At 44.5% G+C, this 21,508-nt stretch overlaps 1 protein-coding gene across 7 annotated transcripts; it reads left to right on the forward strand.

The window, feature by feature from the left end:
* Window positions 1-1,097: 1,097 nt before the first annotated feature.
* Window positions 1,098-12,038, forward strand: LOC119276073 (protein MICRORCHIDIA 6-like). Of its 7 annotated transcripts, none has more exons than XR_005136296.1 (19): window positions 1,098-1,529; window positions 1,618-1,692; window positions 2,434-2,468; window positions 2,573-2,651; window positions 2,742-2,831; window positions 2,923-2,998; window positions 3,609-3,687; window positions 3,801-3,935; window positions 4,497-4,595; window positions 5,511-5,612; window positions 5,711-5,857; window positions 6,612-6,704; window positions 7,616-7,667; window positions 8,253-8,364; window positions 10,124-10,284; window positions 10,358-10,531; window positions 10,601-10,677; window positions 11,074-11,116; window positions 11,635-11,733. XR_005136296.1 is itself a non-coding variant. In XM_037557049.1 (19 exons), exons 1-19 carry the CDS (start codon window positions 1,199-1,201, stop codon window positions 11,728-11,730), a joined length of 1,989 nt encoding a protein of 662 aa, XP_037412946.1. In that variant the 5' UTR covers window positions 1,098-1,198; the 3' UTR covers window positions 11,731-12,038. The 7 variants fall into 7 exon arrangements, 4 of the variants coding, with proteins under 4 accessions (XP_037412946.1, XP_037412948.1, XP_037412947.1 ...); XR_005136298.1 differs by having other exon boundaries at window positions 10,358-10,459; XR_005136297.1 differs by having other exon boundaries at window positions 10,124-10,281.
* Window positions 12,039-21,508: the final 9,470 nt, after the last annotated feature.

Here is a 21,508-nt window from a genome sequence, read left to right on the forward strand (position 1 = left end):
CTCGTACGTAATGACACATAGCATTCTTTGATGAGGTAGCATCCAAGTTTCATCTATATCCATATCAATCTCATAAAGGAGTGAGTTCACCTCGTTTCCGATGGCACGTGCGCGAGCTCTTGTCATAGGTTTCTCGTGGTGCTTGATGAGTCCATGTAGTGTCCATGGGGATGATCGAAGGATGCTCCGCATCAGGTTACACATAGGTCGTTACATTTAATGATAAATATGTTGAGGATTGCCTCTAAGTCTTGGAGTATGCACCAAGTTTTTGGAAAATTCCATTTTGATTGTCCTAGGAGCCGACGAATGTGGCCAGTGACTAATTATTTGGTGGTCCTTGACCCAACCCATGTGCCCGGGATCCGACGTGGCTACCACCCCCTTATCCAGAACACCATCACGAGGTGGTCGACATCGTCGTCAAAAAGCATCTCTTCTATGTCAGAATCATCCGACTCTAACAACGACGAAGAACTTCGATCATCCATCTAAAAAATTAATCATTGATTTAATATAACATATCTCTCGTCACCTAAAATTAAAATGCAGAGAAACCGCTAGAGAGATTACCTTTGGCAGGTAGCAAATCCGCGCAACCGAGATCTCTTCCGCACCGTCGGTCGGAAGCAAATCCGCCGTCTGTACTTCCCCACAGCCCCAAACCTACGGCAGGTGCGAAGACAATTCCGTGGCTCAGTCGCTGCCGGAGCAGCCGGATCCGCCCGCAACGAGGCCCGCGCAAAGCTCTGGAACATATTCATGGCGGCGGCCACGCTCTTGCGGTAAAAATCGGCAACCCCAAGCTTCAAAATTGGTGGAGAAGATGCGGCGGAGGGCGGTGGAACTATTCGACGGCGTGGGGTGGCGCGGGGCAGCAAGAATCCGCGACGAGATGCGGCGAAATGCTGGGCGCAAGCTAAAACGTCCGTAAGATAGAGAAAACGGTCAAATGAAGAGAGAAAATGGACGAGGGCCGAAATATGCAGGTTCGCTCGTTTTCTTTTTCAGAACAGGCCGTTTTACGGAATCAAGACGATTTTTCTATGAAAAAAGATGCTGAACGACCCTCCGAATGAAAATACGGGACACAGGAACGAGTTTGTCCGCTCAACGACCCGCCCAGAAGCTCAGAGGGGACCGACTGACCGAGAAGGTAGAGTAAAAAAGAAGCCCTAGCTCCGACGCCGGCGACGGGATGAGGTCCGGAGGCGCCGCCGAGGTGATAGATCTCTCCAGCGACGACGACGAGGAGTCCCTCCCCTTTCCCAGCACCAGCGCCGTCACCATCGCCCCCTCCTCCCCCCGCGATGTCAAGCCGTACGAGCTCGCCGATGTGAAGCCCCTGCTTTACCCGATCCAGCCCCCAGGCTGCTACGCGCTCGTGCCCGTCAAGGACGAGGAACCCGTGCCCTTGCCACTCGCCGCCGAAGCCCCCAGGGTCCTCCCCCCGCCGCGCCTCTGCCGCCAATTCTGGAAGTCCGGCGAGTATGTTGTAGCCCGCCGCAACCCTGACGCCGATGCCCCTGGTATGCTGACTGCAGAAATCTCGGCGACACGTCCCTTGTTTCTACTATTTCCTTTTGATTTCGGTGTTTGTGATTTGGTGGTGTGCAGGTGGGCGGAATCGGCTGAGGATCAATCCAAAGTTCCTGCACTCAAATGCTACTTCTCACAAGTGGGCATTTGGCGGTATGAGAATTAACTAATCTTAGAAAATAACTCCATCTTGAGAAATTGACTCATTTGGTTCACAAATTCTTTCATACACTTAATGGCCTCCCAGTCTTTGTTAAATGCATTTTTTTTAGTAAGATAAGAGTTCATACGCATAATGGCGTCCCAGTTTCTGTTGAATGCAGTTTTGTAGTAACAACTTGTCTTGTCAGTTGTGAGCTTGTCATTTATGTATTTGACTATCATGGGTTAATTCTCTTCCTCACTACCACTTTATTTCCGGTTGTAAACATGTAATGGGAAGTTTAAAAAATTGCATGTTAGCAGTAAATATAGTAAAACAGTGGCTTCTAAATGGCTTACTCACTTAGTTAAAACAAAAAGGACCTGAGACGTATATTGAGAATTGTCATCTGAATTTTTGTCTGCCGCATACAAGGTGGCCTAGCCCATTTATCCTTACAATCTGGGCATAAATGTCCCTCTCGATCTCAGAATCTTGTATTATAACAATTGTTCCACTGTTTACATAACTTTTGTAAGTACAGGCTTGAATCATTGTGTAAATACTAGCACTTCGAAAACCAATCTAGGACATTATCGCGGTTTCTACTTGTTTTTGGGGTTAAATTCAAGCATATCTAACCTGATCCTAACCCACTTTCTTGCGTGTATAATGGACACACTTTGCTTTGCATCATATGGTACTTTCTCTTCATTATTTGTATCCAGTGTTGACTTCGCTAATTTTTGCAGCCATTGCTGAGCTTCTTGATAACGCTATTGATGAGGTATTTTCCGTATTTGACGATGCTCAATTAACTCCATCCTAAAAGGAAAAATAGATCAACATGAATGCTATGTATGGTTTATTTGGTTGCGTATTTTCTGTCAGGTGAATAATGGGGCAACATTTGTTCGTGTTAATAAATTCACAAACCCACGGGATGGTAGTCCCTCATTGTTGGTTCAAGGTTTGCAGCTTCGATATGACAAATAAATGTGAAACTATTCAGTTGGTAGAAACATTCAATAGTGACCTTGGGGTGTTCTGTATGGCCAAGATGATGGAGGGGGGATGGATCCAGATGCACTGCGATGTTGCATGAGCTTTGGATTTTCAGATAAGCAGTCTGATGCTTTCATCGGACAATGTATGTTCTTTGTGCCTTTTTTCCTATTTCCATGCAAGATCATCAATATCTTAAAGTCTTGCTATTGGATTCATTGTTGCCTGTTTGTCAGATGGCAATGGTTTCAAAACAAGCACAATGAGGCTTGGAGCAGATGTGATTGTTTTTACACAGAACCAAAAAAACTGGTATTTCTCATTTGCACTCATTTAATCTAGGAGTCCAGTTCTTCACAATTACACCCTCTGTTCATAAATACAAGACGTTTTGGCAGTCCATTTTAAACTGCCAAAGCGTCTTACATTTAGAAACAGGTGGTATATCAGAACAAACATTTTGTGGTGTCACTTGCCACCTTGGTCGTCGGTTTCAAAAGTAACTCTTAGGGAAAGTACACTAAAATTTTCAAGAGTATTGTGCAGGAATGGATCTGAGAAATGGTGAAATATTTATTGAAAGTATTTCTAAGTGTTAATACGGCCTTTTGCAATGCTTTTGAATAAAATGTCCGTATGGGGGTAATTTTCACCTTTTGTGTCACATGGAAACAATCAAACATGTATCACTCTAATGTCTAATCCAATCTCATATGGCGACTGTTCATTTATTATATTATTTGTTGCATGTTCCTTGTCAGACACACACTCATGCTTCACTGTGACGCTGCCACCACATGAGTTATCATTCGGTTATGTTGCTTAAAATATAATCATACCTCTCAATTCCTCTGTTGCCTTAGTAAAATGTCTGGCCACCCAGTTCATGTATCAATTCAAGCAATTTGTTGCTTCTTTTTAGGACACCGACAAGAAGTATTGGTCTTCTTTCTTACACATTTCTGATGGAAACAGGCTGCGATGATGTATTGGTGCCAACAGTAAGTTTGATGCTTTCTTTGTAAGCTGATGTCAAGTTCTGGAAATTTTAGTTAGCTGGGCTCTGAGCTATGTTGTAGTTTTACTTGTTCCCTTGCCCCATTGTCTCTTGCAGGTAGACTACCAATATGATCTTACAACTGCTTCATATACTCAGCTGTTACGTCATAATCAGAAACTCTTCTCTTCTAATTTGGCGATCCTTTCGAAATGGTCCCCTTTTGCTAGTGAAGCTGAGTTGCTTAAACAAGTATGTAAACTAGCATTTTATTGTTTTGGCATATTTCTGGCAACCTGTTGAATGGTGCTAACAATCATATAAAGATGAGTATACTATGTAAAGAAAGAGTTCGCAGATGCTTTTGGAAATTAAGAGGTTTGACAGATTAACAAATAGCCTGTATAGATGAAATGGTTTAGAAAGATGGTCCGTCTTCTTTTGTAGGAAAGTGACCTGCATGTGAAGGTGCCTATGGAACTGTTGAACAGTCTTTTGCCCCCCATAATAGACTTGCATAGTGATTTTCTAATTCTTAAAAATCAATTATATGTCTCTAGCATGCTATGTAACATTATATGTGTATTATATTCTTTATTTATCGCAAAAGATTAATTGATGCATGTATAGTTTATCTGTAAATTAAGCCAAATGGTTTTCCTAGTTCCCATCAATTCTATATGTGACAGTTCCCTTGTAGAATAAGTGCCTCAATTATCATAGATCTCTGTTAGTTAGGGCGAGCTGCCCAGCTTATCATTCTGGCTGATCTTTTCTCTGGTTTATCTCAATACTTTCTTACTTACGATACAGTTTGATGATATCGGGGAGCATGGGACGAAGATAATTGTATTCAACCTCTGGTTCAATGATGATGGGGACATGGAGCTTGATTTCAACTCCGATAAGAAGGTTTGTAATGTTGGCCTCCTAGAGCTATATTTGTTGCTGGCAGATGATTTTGATGTCCCAAAACTTGATGTGTTATTGCATGAATTAACTTAGCTCGTTTATATTGGGACATTGATGTCCCAATCCAGTTTGACTTAATTGTTTACGATTAGCTTGAGGATTTCAGTAAACATGGTTTGACAGACACGGACTTGCCAGTATGCCACATTCCCTGCCCTGTAGCACATCATTTTCCAAAATAACTGGTTGGGGCCCACATGTTATTTTGATGTACTATAGAAACCAGTTTCAACGATAGAAGATGTGATGATAAGATGAATTTTTAGCTTGATCAGTAATTGCTTGGCAAGCTCTAATCCTTCCCTGCTTTTCTTGTTAGTTCTGTAGGAGGTGGAAAGAGCGAGATATGTAATTAATGACAGCAAGCTCTTCAACAGGGCCTCCCCCTAGTTTTCTTTCTTAGTACTTCAATTGGGCTTTTCCCCTCTAAAATGCTTTTGAAATGGTAGACAACTAGCCAAACCTACATGATCGTGGACCACACATATATAAAATAAGTAGAACAAAGATAAGTTTGTTATTTGCTTCGTTTTACAAGTAAGCCAGTTCTTGTGTAACACAATAGGAATAAAATCAAAGTTCCCAATCCATTATTTGGAAGCATAACATTAGAAACATGACATGACAACTCTATAGAACTGACACGGAATTGATTTGAGATTTGATACATGCTGAATAAGTATTGTAGGAGTTTCTAGTTTTGATGAAGTGATATGTTTCAATACATATGCCATGCTATATAGTAGAAGTGTTTATTTATCTTACAAGCTACATGTTCTATCTGTGCATCTCCTTTGGGGTTATTATTTGAACAGTTCTACCATTGGCTAAACAGTTCGATATACAATATTTTAGGATATTCTCATTACTGGGGCACAGAAGAAGGTCAAAACCAACAAACATGAGAAGCTTGTGACTCAGGACTACATTGCAAATCGACTTCGTTATTCACTTAGAGTTAAGTACTGATCCCCATTATCTGATTTATTAAACTTGTTTTGTTTATTTTGCTAGACAAACATGTCTCATTTGCATTTCTGCCTGAATTCAAGCAGGCATACGCCTCCATCTTGTATCTTCGTGTACCTGATAGTTTCAGGATAATCCTGCGTGGACAGGATGTGGAACCACATAATGTAGTTAATGATTTGTTGTATCGTGAATGTGTGTTGTATAAACCACAAATCGCTGGACTTCCAGAGGTATGTGTAACTTAGAATTTCTGAAGCATATTTTCTATTTCACCAATTTGGTCGATGTGAAAACCATTTTAAAGCTTCTTGTAAGATAGTTAGAATGATTGTATATGTTCACTTGTATGGTTGTATCCTGGATGTCTCTATTCTAATAGTTGGTTGGTCTGTTTTGTGAGAAACCTATCTGATAGCCATCTGCTAACTGCTTTCGCCTATGGATTTCTCATGATAAATTCCCCATATTGAATCTTACTCATAGAAGTGTTTTACTTCCATGGATAATCTGTTCTGTTTTTTGAGAAAAAATCAAGGTTAAATTGTACATTGCTTATCTAGTTATTTTCTGTTAGTCATATCCATGTTGTACAAAGTAAATCATTTTAGTTAAGTATGGATGACGAGGAGGTCCAGAATAGGTTGCCCTTTGTGTTGTTGTATCATCCTTGTTAGAAATGTCTACATTTGCTATGTTATGCAACTTTTTCCAGAACCACTAGTTGCTAGGTAAAACAAGATCTTAATATATTAATAATACTTGAAACACTCCTTTGTAAGTCTTTTTAGCCTGGAAATGAATGTCCTACTGGATGGATCATCTAGTCCCTCGGTAGTGGTTTTTACTCCATGAAATGGTTACCCCCTCACCTCCACTAAAGTCTGCTTAGATTTTGCAAAATGTTCTGTATTTGTAGTATAGTAGGCAAAACTTGTTTATATAAAGCATGCCTTCTCAGTGTACCTCCATGTTGTTTTTATTTAGCTATCTATAGTCACAACCATCGGATTTGTCAAAGGTGCCCCAGACACTGATGTACAAGGATTCAACGTTTATCACAAGAATCGTTTAATAACGGTGAGAGCTTTCTTCTTTTCCACGACACTTGACAACGTAGAATATTGTGCTTCTCAAGAAATAGTTTATTCATAGTCTTTATCTTCTGCGAAGGGGAGCCTTGGCGCAGCGGTAAAGCTGTTGCCTTGTGACCATGAGGTCACGGGTTTGAGTCCTGGAAACAGCCTCTTGTAGAAATGCAGGGAAAGGCTGAGTACTATAGACCCAAAGTGGTCGGACCCTTCCCCGGACCCTGCGCAAGTGGGAGCTACGTGCACGGGGCTGCCCTTTTTTATAGTCTTTATCTTCTGTCAGCAATAAGTTGCTTTTGACGTACTTTTATCATCAGAAAGCTCTTCCTTCAAGCAATGTCTTTATCTAACAAATGAATGACTCTAGACTATGGGAATGTAGTTCTAGTGAAATGCATTGGTAATTTATTTGAGTTATGGACAAGTCCATATCCTGTTGATGGGGATATGCTGTTCAGACTAGGGACTCCTTGGCAAATTGTGCATAAGACCTCCACTATAATCTGGTATATATCAACAATCTAAAATAGTTGGGTGAGAATATGCTGTTGGGACTAGGGAGTCTTTAGTATTTTATGCACAACACACCCAATTTAATCCAGTATGGATTAATTAACATTCTAAATAGTTGCCCATGATTAGGTGCTTAGCGAGCCTTTTTTTTTGCGGGTCATGCTTAGCGAGCATTCACCCAAGCTTGTAGTGCCATTGTGCTATGTAGTCTTCCAAGTAGCTAAATATTTTAAAAAACGTAAATATCATCCCTGCAACTTGAATAATAAAGAAATTGAGTTCACTATGTAGCACAATTGAGAAAATATGTGATGTATGCTATTTACTAGATATGTTTCTTCAACCCTGTTGTTTGCTTGGCAAGTCACACTTCCAAATTATTTGCAGCCTTTTTGGAAAGTTGCCAGCAACTCATATGGCAAAGGGCGGGGAGTTGTGGGTAAGAGATGTTTTACTTAGTATAAAGTAGATTTCCTTCGCCCACTTGTATAAGCTCCTTATATTCTCTCTCTTTTCCCACTATACAGAAGTTACGAAAATATTTGAGACTTTTTAATGATTTTTTAAAACGGATTTCATGGATGTTTACAATGCTATAAGATGTACACGTACAAATTGTGGTGCTAAAATATGACCACATGTGCCTACACAAAACAATCAAATTGGTACAGCTAAGATGTACACATTCAAATTGTGGTGCTAAAATATGACCACATGTGCCTACACAAACAATCAAATTGGTACAGCCTAAACAGTGAATTGTATGCCATTCAAACATGTACACTTTGTTCTTTTTGTGTGGGACACATACGCTCCTGATTTTCTAGGCGTATATCAAGTTGGCACATATGAATGTAAACCCATGCATTCTTGTCATAACTTTTTGTAGTGGTAAAAGAGTAGAGATAATATAGGGAGCAGATCTAAGTGGGTGGAGATGATGAGCATTAGCCTTTTGCGTAGTGTCCTATGCAAAATATAGAAGAAACATTATGCGTATGTTTTGTTCTGTTGGTATTTTCAGGTATTCTTGATGCGAGTTTCATCAAACCTACCCACGACAAGCAGGACTTTGAGAAGTCAGTCCTTTATCAAAGGCTCGAGAATCGTTTGAAAGAAATGACTTACGAATACTGGTAAAGCTTTTTCTTTCAGAAAAATTCTAAAGATTTGCAACAGTAACGAACTAACGATAACTTGGTCACGTTTCTAATCTACAATAGACCCACACAAATATGATCTCATCACGCTAGCAGGTGTGCCCTGTTGTGGATCATTTTGCCAAATCATTTAATCAAAAAATTTGTCACTCGTTAGTCAGCACATGCTGTCTGGATTAAGAACCGTAAGACTGACCATATTGGGGGACCTTTGTGTAGTTCTGATAGTCCTTTTTTTCTGGCATTTACTGGATAGTCCATACCTTTTTTCTTTGATGTCGTCTGCTGGCAGCATACTTGCAGGGGTGTTTGGTTAGCTGCGTTGCATGTGGTTCACATACACCATGCAAATTTTGGTTTGGTACCCTGTATGGGCTCTTCAGCCTGGCCCGATGGATGCAAAAAGGGGCCTCTCAGCCAGGCTGGGGGAAACGCAGGGATCGAGCGTAGCTCGTGTACAGGCTCGTTCCTTTGGTTTTCTTCTCCCCTCTTCGGTCTCTTCGAACCAAGCGCCGCCGCCGCCGTGCCCTCGTCAAGCTCCGCCGCCGCGCCCTTGTCAAGCTCCGCCGCCGCGCCCTCGTAAAGCTCCGCCGCCCTCCTTCGCCCACGTCCAAGCGTCGCTGCCGGCCTCATCAAGCGCTGCCACCGGCCTCGTTCGCCCTCGTCCAAGCGCTGCACGCCGGATCCTGCCGCCTCGTGCCGTCACAAGCGAGGATCCACCGTCAGGCCATCTGGAGTCATCGAGCCCCAGATCCCGTCGCCATGATCCACGTTCCTTCCTGATTTCAGCTACATTCTGAAAAACCTGCATGTACAGCCAGCCATATCATACAAATTTCACCAAACACTCATCTCGGCTCATCGTTGCATCGGCTGAACCAGGCCGCACTCACCCAGCATCCCCCATGCCATGCAGCCTAAAGCTACCCAGGGAACCAAACACGTCCCGTGATGTTAATTTAGGTGCGCTCCCTAGGTCCTGAGTTTGCCATTCAAAATGTTAAAAAAAGCATCCGATATAATTTGACAATGCTTACACGACATGCATGTAAGACTTAAAATTTGATCCAGTTTTTTGAGCAAAAAACTTACGTTTTATTGCAGTATGAAATCAGAACTTTACTTCTGTTACAATTGCAGAAGCATGTCTTGAAAAGAGCCATCACATGCATTGCAAAATAGTGAAGATTGGATTGTCAAGTCAAGTCATGACTGCGTTGTACTTATGAGTAGCCTTTTCCTCATGAAATTCCTCTCTTTAATCTGTGGCCTACTACTCTGCATTCTAGTACTTTAACCCCATATCGTGCATCTATTGACTCCCTCCTTGTTTTATCTAAGATCTGAGTTTACTTGACATATGAAATAGTTGCGATGCTGTACCTACTGTGAATGTGTGCTGGGCATGAGAACCCTGTGAACCACTGTAGTGCATGAACTGTAGCATTGCTGCACTGGCAACAACAAGAGGTTTAGTTTGTTGATCACTGTAGGAAGTTGCTGATTTTGAGTTAATTGGATGGCCTGAGATCATAACTTGTAAAAGCTGAATATTATCTCATTTGAGATATATTAACTAGTTAACTGCTAGTTCTTAACCTCATCTTAAACTTTTACGCGTTTGTTGTGATAAATGACTATGATTGATGTGTGGGTGTTTGTTGTGTCCTTGTCATGCTTTTTTGAGTGACTTAATGTCATCAGAATTTCATGCTTGAACTAATCATTTTTGTAGGGGCCTGCATTGCCATCGCCTTGGTTATGATAACAAGTCATTACCTAAAGCATCCCGTGCACTTTATCGTGCTAAGCAGACGGGCGCTGGTACTTCGCCAGCAAGTGTTCCTCATCAGTTACTGACTGCTGATGTTCCAACAAGCAGCTGTGCACAGAGTAGTGAGTAATCCATCTTTCTAGGGTCACCTGTCAAATTTCACTATTTGGTTAATGTTTTTCTGTTTTTTAACAGGCATGGGACAGAAGAGAAATTTCGATGCCCTCGGAGTCATCAGCAACATAAATAATCACCAGACGAAGGCAAGGGAGACTAGCATGGGCATCTATCTTTTCTGTCTGGTTACCCCCACCCACACGCTACACACCGCAAAACTAATTCTTTTGGTCCTCTTAGAAGCGCATTTTGGTATGGAACATCTTCAAAATACCATGAGTGTCCTTACATGGCTGATTTGTTGTTGGTTTTCTTTGACAGCATCGGGATGTTATTCAACGAAAACGATTTCATGAATACAAGACCTTGACACTTGAAAATGACAAATTGCGTGATGAGTAAGTACAATACAGAGTTTGATAAGGAACATCTACAGAGTTTGACACGTCAATATATGCACTTTGTACATCTTTTTGTTTTAGCCATTGTAGTTTCTTTGTTTGTTAAGGAGAATCTACAGAGTTCAAAGCAGTTTAGGAAAGCATTTTCCCACATGCAATTTATCTGTTACTGCTGATGTAGTTAACGCAGAATATGAATAGTATATGTTGATAAAGAGGATTATCAGTTGCTCGTATGTCTGGGTACCATGTTTCTATTAGCAATATCAGGGTAGTATGAAAACAAATATACATGTAACATTAGAACCAAGAGGTTACAGCTTCTTCAAAGTAAATATGCCATGCGTGCTTCGACAATTTTAGTGTTAACGCCTATCTTTTTTGAATTACCAGATGCTTACAATACGAGGAATCAGAGAAGCAACTTGTCGAAAAGGTATTATTATCTTCTGTGCAAGTAAAGTAGTACCTCTTACTGTTGTTTCATGAGTGCAAATGATGAGGTACTGTCTCTAATGTCTGTGAATGCTTGGTTTTCAACGGAACCAAACTTCCCGCAATATGTACTTTGTCCAAACTTAAAGAAGTCAACCATTCTTGTAAAGTTCAGCCACATCATTTTTAATCTATTAATTGAAATCATGGTTTACTTCACCATCGTTAAGGTACAACCTACATAGTATGAAGGCCCTCCTTGTACTGAAAATGAATCCATTTAGTGGCCTAGTGCCATCGCCGTCATAATTTGGTAATCATGAGTTACATTTAATATTCGGTTGGTGCCCTTGTACATTCCTTTGTGTTGTCTTCAGAGCTTGACATTTTAGAGAAATTTGGCAATCTTGAGTTATATTTTGGTTGGTGCCCTTGTACATTCCTATGTGTTATCTTTAGAGCTGAACATTTTAGAGAACTGATTGATATAACAAAAGAATATTGTGATCATGCTTTTAGGAACAAAAGCTCCGGTATCAAATTGCTAAGGAAACAAAGAAGTATGAGGAATTATTAGAAGAGCTCAAATTATTAGATGTGAAGTTAGAGACATAGTGAACAGTTTTTCTTTGCACTTCTCCACCATGATAACTCAGCTTGGTTCTTGGCTGACTGTATTTGAAGGATACACACGCTGATTGTCGTGCTATGTACTAGCTATGATTATGGGAAGAAATGGTCTCATTGACCAGCAATATCTTCTGGCTACCCTTCACTGGGTAGAGATGTACAATTTTGACACAGTAATCTTTGTAGGGAACCTTGTGTTGAAATATATGCATGTATATATGTTGTAGAAGGATGTCTACCATGTAATTTGATTGTCTAATGAGGTTTCACAAAAATATTGCTTCTATTTGTCATGATTCTGAAGTCTCTGAATATTACTGAAGAATGTATGGTTCGTTTATGAAGACCAGGCTCTAGTTCAATGACATCAACAAACAACTCTTTCAGCAGTTCTTTTGCTTTATCAACTCTACCTCATTTTCATTTACTTTTTGTGTTGCTATACTTGTGATATAAAGCCGACTGGGTGTAATAGAGTTCCATTCACCATTTTTAATCTAATAGTCGACGTGGGTGCAAAGGGTTCTTTGTTTTCTACCTGCTTCTCTACTTGCTCACCCAATTGCTATGCTTTAACCTGGATTCCGAAATTAGCCATATATTGTTAGTGCATCTCCAACGATTATCTGTCCGTTGGCGTGGATACAGGAGCTGGCCATCCAAGAAACAAAAGTTTCCCCTACGTTCGGAGCGTCAAAATAATATAGCAATAGCACAATTCGTTCTAACTAACATGCAAATATCCTAATATAACAATAGTTAAAATATAATAACATTAGATCTGAAATATAATCAGATGTTCAGTAAGTTCTTAAAATTCGTCAATACAAATTCAAGTTACTTTGCTTCAAAAAATAAAAATAAAAAAAAATTCAACGTTACTTGAGTAACAATGCACCAGTATCTGCAAAAGTTGGTCATCCAGATGTCCTGTGTCTTGCACTTTAGAAATAGGTAATTAGAAAGGATTAGATTTACAGCCAAGTCTATAGGGATTTCACAAGGTCAAGACTCTTCTTTTGGTCATACACTAGGGTGTTGAGCTTATCCCTCGGAACAACACACCTACACCATATATGAACCAATCGAGTTTCTAAAACGTGGCATATCATTGATAGATGAAAAAGAATATACTGGGAGATTGATCGGTTGCTCACAGGAGAGGATCGTCAAGGCACTTGATGTTGAGGATATTCTTGCGTCTGAGGGCGGTGTCGACCGCGGCAGCCACATATGTGAAAGAGACAGGGAGGAGCAGCAACAGCAAGTACTAAACAAGCACAAATCTGAACTGAAAAATTAACAGGTGCAAGTACTTGTAACATCTGATCATTACACTGTCTTACACATCTCAATACTACCGAAATAGCAGGTTCAAGATACAGACAGGAGCAGACAGCAAGGTTTGGGGAAGAAAAGGAGCAGCAGTTTTGTGGAGAAAGGATCTTCAGCAGAGGGAGGTTGAAAGAGAGAGCATCAACAAGTTCGGGAGAGTAAGGAGCAGCAGCAGGGGAAGAGAATGGTAAGGATGCACTGACCGAGCTCCAGCCAGCGGCAGCCGGCGAGTCCTTCCCGTAGCGGTGACCGACGGCCAAGCTCCAGCCAAGGGAGGGGAAGACGGCCATCCACCGACCGAATGGTGTCAGAGGGAGGGGAAGGCGGCGACCAAGCTCCAGTGGGCGGCAACGACAGCGGCAGGCAGGCGGCGGAAAATCCCTAACTTAGCGGCAGGCGGCGGCCGTAGAGGCGCTCCTCGTTAGGTCACTTGCCCGGCTGCCGATTTGGTCCTCGATCTGGTTTCAGACCATGGGTCGAAACGGTCTGAGACCAATTCGGTTCCTGTCCAGACCGAGCTAACCCAGTCCAACAATACTTAAATCCCAGACCAAATTAAACTGATTTCATACTTAGCCCATTTCATCCAATCCAAAAGCAGCCCAATACGAAAACTGACTGAAACCATAGTTTCAGTCCAAACCATTCCCAGGTTTATCCTCAACTACGAAAAAAGTATTAAGATAAAATCTAACCATAACATTAAACATATGGATCCAAATCAGTCCCTTACGAAATAACGTATAAACTAGGGTTGAAGCTTCTGTCACTCTAGCAACCCATCATCTAATAACTACTTTGCAATAGTCCTGGCCATGGGCAGCCCGGCCCGACCGGCCTGGGCCGGGCCTGCCGTTTTTGCGCTTTTTTGAAGGGGCCTGGCCCGAGGCCCGAGGCCCGGTGGGCTTTTACACGTTTGGGCCGGGCTTGGGCCCAAAAAACTAGGCCCGATGGCCAAGCTGGGTTGGGCCCGGGCCTAGTTTTTTTTGCCTCGGGCTTGGCTAGGCTCGACCCAAAGCCTGGCCCGGCCCGAGGTTTGGCCAGGTATACTCCACAATGCATTCCCTTAGGCCCAAAGATGGTGAAGTGTCATGTAGTTGATGTTCACATGACACCACTAAGGAAATCACAACATACATATCATCAAAATATCGAACACATATCAAGTTCACATGATTACTCGCTACATGACTTCTTCCGTGACATCAATAACAAAGGTAGCTACTCACAAATGATATTCATGCTAAAGATTAGAGGGGTATTAAATAGCATAATGGATCTGAACATATATTCCACCAAATAAACCATATAGTAATCAACTACAAGATGTAATCAACACTACTAGTCACCCACATGTACCAATCTGAGGTTCCGGTACAAAGATTGAACACAAGAGATGAACTAGGGTTTGAGATGAGATGGTGTTGTTGATGGAGATTGGCCTCCCAAAGATGAGAGGGTTGTTGGTGATGACGATGACTTCGATTTCCCCCTCCAAGAGGGAAGTTCTCCCAACGGAATCGCTCCACCGGAGGGCAAAAGTGCTCCTGCCCAAATTCTGCCTCGAGACAATGACGCTCCGTCCCGAAAGTCCTTCCCTTGTTTTTTTTCTAGGTCAAAAGACTTTATATACCAGAAGATGGCCATCGGAGGTGGGCTGGGCTGCCCACCAACCACTAGGGCGCGCCTGGGGGCCTGGCGCGCCCTGGTGTCTTGTGGGCACCATACATCCCCCCTCTGTTAACTCTTTTCTCCAGTATTTTTTATTTATTACAAAATAATTCTCCGTAAAATTTCAACTCATTTGGAGATGTGCAGAATAGGTAACTCTGACGTAGCTTTTTCAAGTCCAGAATTCCAGTTGCTGGTATTCTCCCTCTTTGTGTAAACCTTGCATATTATGAGAGAAAAGACATTAAAATTACTCCATAAAGCATTACTGTGCATAAAAACATTATAAATAACAATAGTAAAACATGATGCAAAATGGACGTATCATCCCACATTACGCATATCTAAAACTAAAAATGCTAGTGCCAAAAGGTGTTATTACAGTCAACGACAACACTGAGTGCTCCCTTCGAACAAAGGAGCAGGCCGCAACTTTCATAGCTGAGGTCCAGGCTGCCGAGGAGGCGTCCCGGACTCTCATCAGAGAGGGCACACCTGGCTCTTCAAAGCGCACTCGGGGCGTCCCTCCCACCCCCAGACAATCATGTGTCCTAAATAGGGATACACGCTTGTCGGTGTCAAAACCGGCGGATCTCGGGTAGTCCCGAACTGTGCGTATAAGGCTAATGGTAACAGGAGGCGGGGGACACAATGTTTACCCAGGTTCGGGCCCTCTCTATGGAGGTAATACCCTACTTCCTGCTTGATTGATCTTGATGAATATGAGTACTACAAGAGTTGATCTACCACGGGATCGTAATGGCTAAACCCTAAAAGTCTAGCCTATGAGATTATGATGGTTGTGGCTAAACCCTAGAAGTCTAAACCCTCCGGTTTATATAGACACCAGAGGGGGCTAGAGTTGTACAAAGTCGGTCACAGAGAAAGGAATCTACATATCCGAATCGCCAAGCTTGCCTTCCACGCAAAGGAGAGTCCCATCCGGACACGTGACGAAGTCTTCTATCTTGTATCTTCATAGTCCAACAGTCCGACCAAAGTATATAGTCCGGCTGTCCGAGGACCCTTAATCCAGGACTCCCTCAGTAGCCCCTGAACCAGGCTTCAATGATGATGAGTCCGACATGCAAATTGTCTTCGTCATTGCAAGGCGGGTTCCTTCTCCAAATATTCCAACATAGCATTCCGAACATAGAAAACGTGTCCGGCTCTGCAAAACAAGTACCACACACAACCGTAGAGAGTATAATATTTCACGAGTCCAATCCGCTGACAACTTTTTGTAGCATGACATCACGCCACTATTTGGTCATTATTCAAACCGTTTTTTAGCCTGCCGCTCCGTATTTCAAGGTGCGGTTTCATTGGCACGTCTTGTCAAAGCAGAGGTCGTGTCCCCTTATCATGGGATTCTCATCAATACGGGCATGGGTAACCCGACCATGCCATCTGCACGGCGTTTGGGAAATAGGCGAGTTTTAAGGCGAGTGGGGAGGTGCATGACTTTTACTGCCTTCTCCTTCCTCTGCCTATCCATCCTTGAGCTCCAGCGCCCAAGATCTCGCCTTCTCCGCCCAAAAAAGCACTCCAACCATGTCCAGATCCGGAGCAGGAGGCAAGTGGATGGCCTCCTCCATCGAGAAGAAGGACATCAAGAAGCTCCGGGAGGCCGAGTATTTGGCCAAGGGAATCGCTCACCAGCTTCCGGCCAAAGGACAGATCGTCCCTACCCCAGAGCCCCATGAGAGGGTTGTGTTTCTCACACACTTCGTCCGCGAGCTGGGATTCCCTCTCCACCCGTTTGTTTGCGGACTGATATTTTACTACGGGCTAGACTTCCATGATTTGGCCCCCAACTCTATCCTCAACATCTCGGCATTTATTGTCATGTGCGAGGCCTTTCTCCGCATCCCACCTCACTTCGGCCTATGGCTGAAGACCTTCAATGTGAAGCCAAAGGTGGTGAGCAGCCAACAAGCAGAGTGCGGAGGCGCCATGGTGGGCAAGATGCCCAATGTCACCTGGCCCGAAGGCTCCTTTATGGAGACTGTGAAGGGATGGCAGTAGGGGTGGTTCTACATCACCGAGCCGCACGGCACCAACTAGGCGGCGGCTCCCGCATTCCGATCCGGCATCCCAATGCGGCTCACCTCCTGGCAAGAGAAGGGCCTGGCCTGGGGTTCTTCGGACGAGCTGACAGGGCTCCAGACGTGTGTCCAGAACATGATAAGCAAGAGAATCAAGCTCGTCAACGTAATCCAGGTTATGCTCATCCGCCGGATCCTTCCGTGCCAACGCCAGACTTGCTATTTGTGGGAGTTCAATTCGGCCAAGCACCAGACGCTACTAGAGCTCTTCGGCACGACGCACGAAGATATCTGGAAAGTGCTTTTCAAGGCCGGCGAGACACCACCGCCCATGACCGAGGATCGTGGGCTTAGCTCAACTCGCCAGGCTAATCCGGTAAGTTCTTTCATGTTTTCAAGGTATACCCTTTACTGGCATATTTGAGGAAGGAATCTGCCTCACTATCAATTTTTTCAGGCCTGGATAGAGATAGCGGAACAGATTAACTGTCCGGCTTCGCTGCCCGAAAACCCAGAAACCCCACTCCTGACGAAGATGCTGTTTCCGGCGCCTTATGAGGTGCCGGAGAAGAAGGCCAAGAAGAAGGCCCAGGGGACCAAAGATGGTCTCCGTCGCAAGGGCGCTTCATACGCAATGTCTGAAGACGCCGAGGATCACTCCTCCGCCGCCGGAGACGATGAGGAAGAGGAGGAGGAAGAGGAAGAGATCCATCCCCCCCTGCTAGGGGGAGAAAGAAGAGGACAACCTCCACGCATGTGGAGACCGAGGCACCCAAGAAGGGGATAACTTCCCTTCCGGGCAGCTCCGCAGCTGCCACCAACAGCAGCGGGGAGTGGGAACCCAGGAAAAAGCCCCTGGCAAAATTGTAAGTATTCAGATACGTTCATGTATCCGGCCTTGTCATTTTACTATTTTAATGTGCTGATTTACACATTTGCAGTCTGGCTCGGTCCAACATCGAGCTATCCTCCTCTTTGGAGGGGTCGCTGGACCCGTCAGCGATGGACAGCGGGTCCCTTCCGACGGCCTCCTCCCCCAAGGCCGTGCACAACACCAAGGTGTTGTCTCAAAGGATCCCGAGCCAGGGAGAGGCTCAGGAGGCCGTCCCGGTGGTGCCGGTGTCACACCCTAGCTAGTTCATGCATTAGAGTGTTGCATCATGTCTATTCCTTTCAACAGAAACTTGAAATGGGGATGACAGAACCCCCACCCCCCTCTGAATCCAACTAGGGTTTACTAAAAATATTTTCAATGAACCTGAAATGCCCTTCTAAAATGTCCATCATTTTTTGTCTTGGTCCAGAACCCTTGCCAAAAGTGGTGCACAATTTCCTAGGTCATCCTAAGGTCTTTGAATTAAAACATAAGTATTTGAATTTGGACATTTAAAATCTATAAAATATTTTAAGTGTCCAAATAATCCTAAACTAAAATGTTCCATGTTGTGTATATACTAAACAGTGGGCATGAGCAGTTTGGGGATTTTTGGAGTTGCCTAGGTATTTTTAGGAAGTCCACAAAGTTACAGAAAAAATAGAAAACAGAAATAAAAAGAGAGAGAGGGAAACTAACCTGGCAGCCCACCAGCCGGCCCACCTAGCCGGCCCAGCCCAGCAGCCGCTCCAGCGAGCTGCTTGACGTGGCCAGGCAGGTAGGCAGGTGCTCGACAGCGACTCCAGCGCGCGCCACGCAGCTGCTCGCCGCCCTGTTTCCTCCCCTCGCCGCCCTGCTGGCCTGGACGACCTCCACGTCGCGCCCCGACCCCTCTGGACACGTCCTTTCTCCCCCTGCCTCTCTCCCTCGCTCTCCCGTTCCATGGCCGACGCTGCCGCGCCTGCACCACCGTGAAGCTCGCGCTCCCCATCGTCCCCGCGCCGCGCCACCGTGTCTAGGAGCTCCGCCGCCCTCCTCTCCTTCGAGCTAGCCAAGCCCCGAGCGCTCGCTTGCCCCTAGGCCTCTGCACCAACCTCGCCCGACCCCGCCACCGTCGGAGATCCCTTTCACCGTCGCCGCCGCACCAGCTCGTCCCCGACCCCGCCGTCTGCTCCCTCGAGACTGCCGCTACCTTCTCCCCCTTCCCTTTCTTGCTATCGTGCACCACAGCGAGCACACCAAGCTCACCCGCACGCGTCGCCGCGGAGCTCGTCGCCGACGAGGCTTCGGCCACCCAACGGCCGCGTCACTCTGTCCACTAGTCACACCACACCCCCAGGAGCCCAACGCACTAACTCTCGTGCCTCGCCGTGCTTCCTAGCAACGGATTCGACCTCACCCGAGCTCTGGCCGCCGCCAAACACGTCGTCGGTGCCATTTCCGGCGACCCCGAGCCCAACCACCTGCACCACCCGCTGCGGCTCGCTCCCAGCTGTCCGTAGATCCCAACAGCGCCTCGAATGATGCCCTGTAGGCGAAACCCGCACCTGCACTGCCGCGTTTGGCCTCGCCGGCGGCTAAACGCCGGCGAGTTGACCCCGCTGACCCCTTGTTTGACCATGGGTGGGCCCTATTTGACCCCCCTGGGTCAATGACAGGTGGGGCCCAGCCCTGTTAATTAATTAGAATTAGTATTAACTAATATTTAGTTAAACTAATTACACTAACACGCGGGACCCACTGTCAGGTTTGACCTGGACTGTCCCGTTGACCACTGACGTCATCCTGACATAGTAAATTATTTACTGGAATTATTTTTACACAGGAAATTCCAGAAAACACCACAAACTTCAAAAAAATCATAGAACTTAATCTGTAGCTCCAAATGCAAAGTGTTATATATGAAAAATGATCAGAAAAATCCAATCTATCCATCTGTACTGGTTTCATGCATGTTTAAGCAAGCTAACCTGCTGTTTAGCACAGAACAAGATAAAGCACTTAAAAGGGCCACTTATGAGTTTGAAACTTGAACCTTTGGTTCAAAATAGTTCAAACCCATCTGGTCTTAGTTGCATTAGCCCAATACACTCATTTTGCCATGTCTCATGCATGCATCATATTGTTGCATATTGTTTGGTGATGATTGTGTATCGGTGCTCTCTGTGGCAGGTCCTGCCCCTGAGGAGTACCGTGATTACCCCAACGAAGAACAATACCAGTGCACCGACCCATCAGGCAAGCAACCAACCATTTGATCATATCGATACAATCCCATGTTCTCGCTTCTGCTCTCTTTTACCACATTAAGACAACGCGACTCAAACTGCTGTGTGCTGCGGTAGTTGAACCCATTTCCTCTGCATGACCTGTCATTGCCACAGTAACTAGATGAAACCCACTAGCATGTGTAGGAGTTGATTGAGCCATGTGTATGTGTTGTTCCTACCTTGCTATGCCTGCTATGCTTAGAGTCGTGTCAGGTCTGGTTCATCTGGGTGATGGGCTAGAGTGAAATGATCATGTGGGTATGAGAGTAATGTGTTGAACACGATTTGGTAAAGGTATCGATGAGAGGCCATGTAGGAGTACATGGTGGGTTGTTTCATTGAAGCTGTCCTTAAGCACTGAGATCTGTATGTGTGATTTAAGAATCAGCTACTATCATACATTGGGCCCGTAACCAATGGACCCTCTCGGCTTCTTATTCAGCCTAGTTCTCTGTCCAGGAGTTGCAAGTAGTTTCTGGTGTTTGTAGCCTACTGGAGGCCGTGGACAGCGCCTGTCCGCGGGGTGGGCTGTCATGCGGTAGGTACGTGGCACGGTGTATCGGATGCCCGTTAGGTATCTCGGGAACCCTGTTCACATCGGTCGGGGCCATATGTGGAAACCTCGGCCGGACTCTGATACGGAGCATCCCACGTTCATCTCCATGTACACCTTCATAGCACATCAAGCCCCAAGTGGACCTACCGGAACTAAGGTGAACCCCCTCTTCTTCGAGAACATCATGAATATCCATTGGACTTGCTTGCTACCTCACCAAAGTGCTCTATGTGTCCTTAGGTACGAAGACCGACGCCCACAAGCTGGTGAGGGACACCCCAAAGGAGTTGGAGAAGAACCACAAGGCCACGAGGAAGAAGATGGAGCACAACAGGAGCTGGACAGGAGGTCCCAGGCGACTTCGTGCGCACGGGCCCCCGAGACCCCGTGCGCACGGACCACTCAGGGAGCTAGCGTTGGGGCACCCTGTGACGCCCGGATAGTCACGCTACAGTAATCCTTCGCTAATGATGCCACGTCACCACTATTACTGTTGCTAATCTCTCGTTAATTCAAAAACCGATTCAAATTCAAATTCAAAATCAAGTAAACAATAAAAGTTTTCAAATTTTAAAACTAAAATGTTCGGAGTGAACAAAATAATGCACAGGTAATTATTGTGGAGAAACCACAATTTTATAATATGTTAAAGGCTCTAGAGTAATTAAAACAGCAGCTGTGACAATTAATTAAATGCCTTTTATAATTAATAATAATGCAAACTATTTTTATTAGGTGTCAAACTTTTTGGGGCAGTAGAATAAATTATAACATTAATTTAGGAGTTGTATTTATATTTTATAAAACAGAAGTTAAAAGAATAAAATAGAAAAGAAAACAGAAAACAAAGCTAAAAAAAACATAAAAATAGAAACACCCCCCCCACGCTGGGCCGAGCGGCCCAGCTGGCCTCCGCACCGGCCGGCCCACCAGGCCCAGCCGGCCCTCCTCTCTGGCCTACAAGGCCACCTCCCCGAACCCTAACCCCCACCCGATCCCCACTCTCCCC

The sequence above is a fragment of the Triticum dicoccoides genome, chromosome 3B (genome assembly GCF_002162155.2).
Source record: "Triticum dicoccoides isolate Atlit2015 ecotype Zavitan chromosome 3B, WEW_v2.0, whole genome shotgun sequence".
In the NCBI taxonomy this organism is placed as follows: Eukaryota; Viridiplantae; Streptophyta; class Magnoliopsida; order Poales; family Poaceae; genus Triticum; species Triticum dicoccoides.